Source organism: Pinus tabuliformis, chromosome 8 (assembly GCF_031772625.1).
Source record: "Pinus tabuliformis cultivar Carrire ecotype Pingquan chromosome 8, CPIR1, whole genome shotgun sequence".
In the NCBI taxonomy this organism is placed as follows: Eukaryota; Viridiplantae; Streptophyta; class Pinopsida; order Pinales; family Pinaceae; genus Pinus; species Pinus tabuliformis.
Genome location: NC_142294.1, coordinates 1,563,040,771 through 1,563,049,989, shown reverse-complemented (window position 1 = coordinate 1,563,049,989; position 9,219 = coordinate 1,563,040,771). Strand labels below are relative to the sequence as shown.

General features: G+C 34.3%; 1 protein-coding gene across 1 annotated transcript; it reads right to left on the bottom strand.

The window, feature by feature from the left end:
• Positions 1–6,749: 6,749 nt before the first annotated feature.
• On the bottom strand, positions 6,750–8,014 carry LOC149241946 (RING-H2 finger protein ATL66-like). Its single transcript, XM_089367610.1, has one exon. The coding sequence runs from the start codon at positions 7,489–7,491 to the stop codon at positions 6,859–6,861; it is 633 nt and encodes a 210-aa protein (XP_089223736.1). The 5' UTR covers positions 7,492–8,014; the 3' UTR covers positions 6,750–6,858.
• Positions 8,015–9,219: the final 1,205 nt, after the last annotated feature.

The window sequence follows — 9,219 nt, the reverse complement described above, 5'->3', positions numbered from 1 at the left end:
TTGTAATTAGACTCACACGCTAGAGGATAGATTTTTTTTAGAGAGATCTGTTGTGTGGCCGTAGGCAACGCTGCCACTAACCTGGAGACGTAGTAGAAACGGCTCCACATGCTGTACATAAGAAACCCAGATGCTCTACTGGCGGCTGCTTTTCGCTCCCTCAAATCACCCGTACTAACCAAATGAAGCATCCCAATGCTCTGTAGCCGAGTTTTTATTGCTGTAGCAATCTCATCAGATTCTTTTTTGGAAATTCGATTATGAATGTGGCCGGGTTTTTATCATAGTTACCAAGTTCGCCCGAATTGGGCTAAAAAATTCGAAAATTCGTCGATTCGATACGAATACCGTATTATTCAATGAAATTCGATTCGGTTTTCAAGTATAAGTGGTTGGATAAACAGTGAAATGAAAAATTAAATGACTCAAAATCCGGGATTGGTGGTTTATGTAAACTGAACAGATTGTTCATTTAACAGAGAATGTTAATGGCACAACAAATAGTGGTAAGATGGCATCTGCGCAGAAGGAAAGAAACTGGAATTGGAAAATCACAGTGGAATAGGAAAGTTTATAATTTTCCAACTTCATTATTGTTTTTATGGATTAAAAAGTTAGTAAAATAGGAAACGGAAGAATTGTTACACTGAATTAGTAATAGTTTGTTAATTTGTAGTACATGTTAATTTTGTAATAACTGATTTTATGGAATTTTAGATATTTTTAAAAATGTTTATATTTATTAGGAAATATTATAGATAAATCATTTTTAAAATTAGAAAAATATTTTCGATTTAAATTTAGAAATGAAGAAGTATTGAAGGCAAAGGAAGTTTTTTTTGTTGAATTGTATTTGTAAATTATTAAAGGAAGTTTTTTTTGTTGAATTGTATTTGTAAATTATTATATTATCTAGTTTATTGAATGTTATTCAAAATTTGAAATAAATTTAAAAAAAAATGGGCAGAAAATATCCCGGACACAACAAGAAATTTTTTAAAATGATAATTTTCAAGATGTATAGTGTCGAATTTTTTTCGAATTAAAAATTTTTTATTCGAATTTTTATCGTATCGTATCGAATTCGAATCCGAATTGGAATTCGAACTTGGTAACTATGGTTTTTATTGCTGTCGCATTCTCATCAGATTTTTTTTTGGAAATGCGATTATGAAATGTTTTTACGAGTCTGAATTTTTCTAAAGTATGTTTTTGGAATAAATAAATATATTCAAAGACATGAAAAACTAGTATAACGTTCAAATGGTGTAACTTATTATTTCATTTTCTTAATAAATTTTAGACAAAACCAAAAAGAAAATAAAAAATAACCGTGAACAAAACCAAAAAGAAAATAAAAAAATATCAATTATAGTACAAGTTTTACGGTTTATATTGTATCTGGGGTTGAGGCCATAATTTCAGGTAGGTAGTAAAATTTTCATTAAAATTCGATTAGTAATTTTCGAGAAATTTAATATTGAAAATGTTTGAATTGTTTTTATGGTGGAAATGGATTCAATATCATCTAATATTTTAACACATTCAAAATTTTAAAACTAAAACTTGATAATTGTAACTTAAATTTTCAAAAATTTTCTTAATAACATACAAACAAACAAAAAAAAAATTCTATTATTTTTCAAAAACATATAAAAAATTTTCTATTATTTTTTGAACCAAAATATGACCGATATTACACCCACCCAATAATTTGTACTCCACACACAAAGCGGCCGCAAGCCGCCGCAAGGCTGATGTTCTTTTTTCCACGTACCGCCGCAGGTCTGATGTCCTTTTTCCCACTTACCTCAACGGCAGCGGCTAACCAGCCTGCTATAGGGCATTAAATGCCCGGGGGAGATGCAGGCTGGATAGCCCAATAACACGCGAATTTCTATTTCTTATTTAATGCCCAGTCTCCCCACTCGCGTGTTATCGGGTTATCCAGCCTGCATCTCTCCGAGCATTTAATGCCCTATGGCAGACTGGTTAGCCGCTGCCTATATCAACTCCGTATCCACAGTACGATTCTGTTGAGTGGAATCTCTAAAACCATATTGAAAAAATAGAAAAAAATTGCACACAATTTAATAAAATATAAATTATTATGGTATATTTATTTTATATTTATCATGTTATTAGTTTAATAATTAAAAATATATCTATATATATTATTAAATTAAAATTAAAAATAAAATATATATATTTAAATTCTTGTATTAAAAAGGTTGAAATCTCATACTTATTTAATATTTAGCTCCATAATATTTTAAAATAAATTATTATTACAGACTTTTAAAACACACTAATCACTATCACTAACCACTAAAATTTACAAACTCAACTAACTTTTCTTTTAATTAATTTATATATAATTATATTCAACATTACTCTTAAATATTCCACCACAAACATTATACTATTCCCAACAAAAATATAATAACTAAAATGTTCCACTACTTAGAATCAAGCTGCTTTTAATTAAAATGGTATATACATATAGATATACTGATCTCTATTAAATAAAATAATAAAATACAATAAAAAATAAAAAATATACGAATATGAAAAACTCCCGATGTAACCTCATAAGAATGAATGTAAGAATTCGTAAGATGGGTTAACAAATTCGCATTGGGCGCATTTTCCGTTTGAAAGTCGAAATTCGCCATGTCTGAACGGTTTTCAAACAAATTCGATCTCAGTTCAATGAATATCAAATCGATCCTAAGTATGATTTCGTGCCCTAACTCCAACGCAAATAAATTTGCCCCGTGCAGGTTTGTTGAATTTCGACATAGGACAAAGTGGGAAGAAAAAATTAAAAATACGCAAACTCATATCGCCCTCTCTGCGTGGTTTAACTTATAACATTAAGAAATAAACCACCCTTTCTATGCTCTTCTTTTGATATTTGATGCATGGAGATTTTTTTTTTTCCAAAAGTCTATTCTCATCTTCATAGTTGATTTTTTTTCCAGAGTCTTTCTTGTGCTATTCTGACCACATGAATTTTCTTGTTGAGAAGAAAACCAAACAACTCTTTTGAGAGATAAAGTTAAGGAAAATTCTTTCTAAGGCTATTAGCGAAAATTCTTTTTAAGCCTATTTGCCAGAATTATTGTTGAAATTTTGTATGCAATTGCATAGTGAGATAGGCCTATTATCATCATATTTATATTAATCATTTTTCTTTGGAGTTAGAGCTATAAATGTTTATTAAAATCGCACCCACCAAAAAATTTAGATTCTTCTATACTCCTCTTCTCGGAAGTCATAGAAACACATAAAATTTTGTTGAAGAATCTAGGGCGATTAGTATTAGTAGGATTTTTCTAGGCTTGATAACAATTTGTGAAGTGCTTTTACAATAAACTTTTTTGCAAATTTCTCTTATTGGAGTCTTGATTGACAGATTCCAAACACTAGACCCTTAAATTCAGTATGCTTCTTTGATGTTGTCATTACAACTTTTAGTCACCTTATGTTGATCTTCCCTTCTGTACTGCTTTGCACTAGAACTAGTGAAACTCAGTCCCTAGTCTAGTAGCCCTTTACAGTGCGTTGTTTTAGGTAGGTGTAACAAGTAGTTGCCCTATGATTTTATTTTCGGAGCCCCCTATATTATTATTTTAGGGGACTGCTTTTTAGTTGATTTATGTCTGAGTAAGGCCTATGTAAAGGAAGCGTGTTTTTCTGGGGTTATAAAAAAAATGAGGTCTTTTATGCCTAGACCTAGAGTAGCCTACAATAGGGATAAAAGGAGGCTTATCAATCCATCCATGAATGAGCCCACCCAATGAAATCAAAATGCATGTTGGATTTTCGTAATATTATAATCACAATGAAATTCATTTTGATAATAAACACTCTGTTTTACTGAGAGGCTTTGAGGCTCCATATTATTAAAGGTTCGACCCCGATTATCATTGAAAAGTATTGGTACTCTTCTATTGCCTCAATTGACCTAGCCCTAACAGGGTATCAACAATTTTGTTGTGCCTGTGAAGATGAATGGGTGTTAGTGGCAAAAAAAAATCCAATTCAGTTCTGGGCATACATATCATGGGTTTCGAGGAAAAAATGCCAAATAGCAGCTTCAACTGGATTCTCCTTAATTTGTGTAATGTAATTAATTATGGATTTATTGGTAGTGTTTAACGTTTTATTTTACTTTTTCCTTTGCATATTCGGCACGCAGGGAGATTGAGATTGAGATTGAGCAGATACAGTGAATTTTGCTCATATGGTCGCATTCATATGGAATTTGCACAGAGTGGTCCCCGGGTCTAACTCTCTTTTTGTCTGTCCCAGCGGAGTCTTTGCCGATTGAATTTAGGTGGTTGGGTATTTTATCCTTGATTTGAAGTCACATTAAACCCATAAAAACTCCATTAATTTGAGTCATCTCATATTAGCCGATTGAATTTAGGTGGTTGGGTATTTTATCCTTGTTTTGAAGTCACATTAAACCCATAAAAACTCCATTAATTTGAGTCATCTCATATTAGTTTTTTTTTTTTTTTCTTGAGAAATGGGAACCAGAGTGGTTTAAATCATGAGGATCAGGATGAAATGGAGGACAGAACTATTTTGAGGAAAAATACATGGGATTATCCCTATGTTATGGTCAAGTGTACATAGCAGAGCATCTATAGATGAATAAGGCACAACATTTTCCAAACTATGCGGCTGATCATCTCCCACACAGAGGGGACGAGAGGAGAGGTGTAAATTTCATTTCATTTGAATCTATTGTAGCCCTAAAATTCTTACAGGTCCATGCATTTAACTCCATGGCCCATGTAATATCGTCGAAGCCCTGTTAGCAGATGCTTTAAGAGCGGTATACATTTTATTTCAGTTGAATCTATTGCAACCCCGAAAGTCTTTCAGGTCCATGCATTGCACTCTATAGCCCATGTAATACGTTCACCAAAAGTCTTTCAGGTCTATGCATTTAACTTCATAATCTATGTAATACGGTCGAAGCCCTGTTAGCAGATGCTTTATGTTTTTATAAAATGTTCAATGCAGATACGTTAATATATGCGCAATAATGGGAGGGAGCTGCATTTAGTCATGCTACGGTGATGTATTTTTCTGAGTGCAAATCTGCGAAGGTGAGGACCATCATCCCCTGAAGTAAGTGAGATACTTAATTTATATATTTGTTTTTTTAATGAATGTTTATGTTTATTTCAATTTCTTGTTTGGAATTAATAATGAAAATGCATAACAACGGAAGAAACTGGAAAGGAAAAGAGGAGATGCGGTTATGGAAATGTTCGGGTGTACATGTCATGGGTTTAGAGGAAAAAATGCCCAACAACAGCTTCAGCGGGATTTTTAATACTCTTCCTTAATTTGGGTAATGTAATGAATTATGGATTTATTGGCAGCATTTAACATTTTATTTTGCTTTTTGGTTTGCATAGGGAGAATGAAATTTAGCAGATACAATGAATTTTACTCATGTGGAAGGTTGCACAAAGTGGTGAGATTGAGCAGATACAGTGAATTTTACTCATATGGAAGTTGCACAGAGTGGTGAGATTGAGCAGATACAGTGAATTTTACTCATATGGAAGTTGCACAGAGTGGTGGGTGGGTATTTTATGCTGTTTTGAAGTCACATTAAACCCATAAAACTCCATTAATTCCGGGTTGGGTATCTCATATTTGTGTTTTTTTTATTGTTGTAGCTTGAGAAATGGGAACCAGAGTGGTTTAAATAATGAGGATCAGGATGAAATGGAGGACAAAACTATTTTGAGGAAAAATAGATGGGATTATCCCTACGTTATGGTCAAGTGTCCAGAGCAGAGCATCTGTAGATGAATCGGGCACAACATTTTCCGAACTCTGTGGCTGGTCATCTCCCACACACAGAGGAGTCAGGACGATAGAGGACGAGAGGAGAGGACGATAGAAGACAAGAGGAGAGGTATAAATTTCATTTCATTTGAATCTATTGCAGCCCCAAAAGTCTTTCAGGTCCATGCATTTAACTCCATAGCCCATGTAATACGGTTGAAGCCCTGTTAACTGATGCTGTATGTTTCTACAAATGCGCAATGCAGATACGTTGTTGAGTGCCTTGCTATGGTGGATTTTTCTAGGTGCAAATATTTTATAAAATTTCCACTTGGTGCGAATCTGGTGAGTACCATCATTTCCTGAAGTAACTAAAATGCTTAATCTATATATTTGTTTTTTAAGTACAAAATGATGAATTCATTAAAAAATTTATGGGGATCGAAGTAACTAAAATGTTTAATTTATATATTTGTTTTTTAAGTACAAAATGATGAATTGATTAAAAAATTTATGGGGATCGAAATGAAACATACGCTTCTTTATCTTTATGAAACCACGCCTCTTTGTTTTTCTTTGTTGTTTTTAACATCTTTTGAGTAGAGAGACAGTTCTCTGGTGAAGAGGAGGTCCCCAATCTTTCCATGCAGGTTTAGATATTAATAAAATAAACTTGAAGCTCTAAGGCATAGAAACATTGAATAAATGTTCCTGGGTTTTAATTGTTTTTTATTGTTTTCTTGTTTCATTACTTGAAATATGTTTATACCTTGATTTATTTCATTATTTCATCGTATTTATCATATTATTTTGTTTATCATTATTTTTTATTTATTTTAGTTTTTTTTTTTTTTTTTTACTTAATTCAAAAAATATATAATATAATTTATTTTAGGATAATTATATAGAATCATGTCAATGAAATTACACCAACGGGAAAGCTAGGCACCAGAATTACACCAACGGGAAAGCTAGCAAATGAAAATGAAAATGTAAATGTGGGCACCAGAATTACACCAACGGAAAGCTAGCAACTTTTCAGTGGGAATCTGCAGCTTGTAACGTGGAGATGTCTTTTGAAGGGCAGCCATTGCTAATTACCGTGACTCTGCACAGGGGGCATGAAGAGTTGTTGGCCGTACATAGAAGCAACCACCTATCAATGCACGAGATATGGAAATAATGTCTACAACTGGGAAGAATTCGAACTGCATCCTCCTCTCCAATACACCCCAAACAGATTGCACATGATGAAGAACATGAATCATTCCTATTTGCGTCATCTGATCTTCTCAAACACCCGTACTTGCCCTTGGGCAGAGCTCCGATCATCTTGGAGCGACATGACAGAGTGCTCATCTTGTTTGGATTAGGTCTGGAGCGGTTACTATTAACATAAATGGTAATATCAATATTAAGAAAGTCCAACAGCAATGAGAATCCTACAATCAATGCAAACAGTCCGCTGAGAAACTGTAACACAGAGAGGAGATGCCCGTTCAATCCCTCCATCACATGAATGCCAGTTTCCAGGACATGTGTACCCATTGCCAAATCTAGGAAAGCCATCACAATGCACATGATTAAACCTGTACCCATGAAGAACGCATAGATTAGCATGGACGCCAAAGCTGGGTTTACTTTGGTACGCGCGCTCATCCCGTTCAACATGGGTTGGGTTCACAGAGAGGAATGTTTTCACAGTAGACAATATATGGAATCAAAGGGAAGTCCTAAAATTCCCAAATGGGTACTAAACACACAGCAATTGATGAACAAAATAAAAGAAAATCCAAAAATTTGGGTATTAAACACACAGCAATTGACCCGGTGGACGTCAATCAGGTGGCTGCAAAAACTCTGACTATGTGGAATGCGTATACCAATAGGCCTGGCATATTCTGAGTTGTTATATAATGGTGTCTCTGCACCCGGCGTGCATGATATGACGGCTGGGTGGATGGCTTTCGTTTCCCCAGTCGTGTTCGATCTCTGTGGAGGATCTTTCGTTTCGGCGATATGTGACGGCTATGTCGTAAAATCAACTGGTTTCGGTCGTATTCTGACTGGCTTAGGCCATATTGTAATCTGAGGGCTTCGGCTATATATAAGGATGGCTTTCGCTCCCCCAGCCGTTTTCGATCCCTGCGGAGGACCCCTCGCTTCGACGATATGTGACGGCTATGCCGTAAAATCAGCTGACTTCGTTCGTATTCTAACTGGTTAGAAATCGTGTGAGGGGAGGCCTCTTATATAATGGTGTCTCTGCTGGCTCAGGAAGGCAAGGGCCGTGTAGCTTCCACCCCACGGAGCCCTAGGGCCGTGTAGCTTCCACGCCAAGTATGGCCAGCTAAAAAGGGATTTGCCACATTGACCCGCATCCTTACCCTCGTCACCACCACCGTACCTTCGTTTCCTTACCAAAAATCATTATTATATTGTGACCACCACTCATTCGCCTCCACATTACAAACCAAGAAACATCATCACGCACGGAAACGGTTGGCATCTAGAGTCGTGGTTACACGAAATATCGAAATTAAATTATTATTTTATTTTTTAAACAAACTTGTATTTTGTCCGAAATTTCTTTCTTATGTCGCACCAATGCCCTGTTGCCATCTGTAAATTCATAAACCGACATTGACATGAATTTGTAAGACCCATAGGAAACGGGATCGTGGAATATCCGAGATCCCGAGGGCCCACCGTCGTTTAATTGTTTTATGTTTCGAAACTTTTTGATAGGATTTTGTAATTTTATTTAAGATTTAATTTAGTAGGGATGGGTTGTATTAAATCTTTTGATAATGTGGGGCAAGCTACGACTTTAATTATATGTTTTAGCACATGCAAAAGCCTCACAATTTCATATAAATTAACCTTGTAATTTGTAACAAGAACATGACTTCCTGAACTGTTATTATTATTATTATTTAAAGAATAAATATTTAATTATTATTTTTGATTTAACTCTTATAATTAATAAGAAACTTAAAAATTTAAACATATTATGTAGCTAACTTATAATAAAGTGGGTTGATTATATAAATCAGATCAATAACATTTGTTTTGGAACTCAATTTTTGCATGAACTCAATTTTTCCATCTCATGCTTTCTTATAATATACCGAATTAAAAAATCAGGCACAAGGGTTTGCAATGACAAATCTTGGAGTGCCCTTGTTATATAGCATCATTGATTCAAATGAGGTTATCTTATTCACAATTTTTAAAATTATGGGTTTATCCTTAGATTCAGATTTCATATATATAAATTGGCACTGCAATTTGTAACATGAACTTGACTTCCTAGATCATGCCCGGGAAGTAGGTAAGAGATCTCATCCTTTAATGTAATAAAAATTCCATTTCTGAATAGTATAGTAGATGATTGTA

Coding starts and splice junctions, on each gene's coding strand:
- LOC149241946 (XM_089367610.1), bottom strand. CDS start 7,491: ATGTTGAACGGGATGAGCGCGCGTACCAAAGTAAACCCAGCTTTGGCG.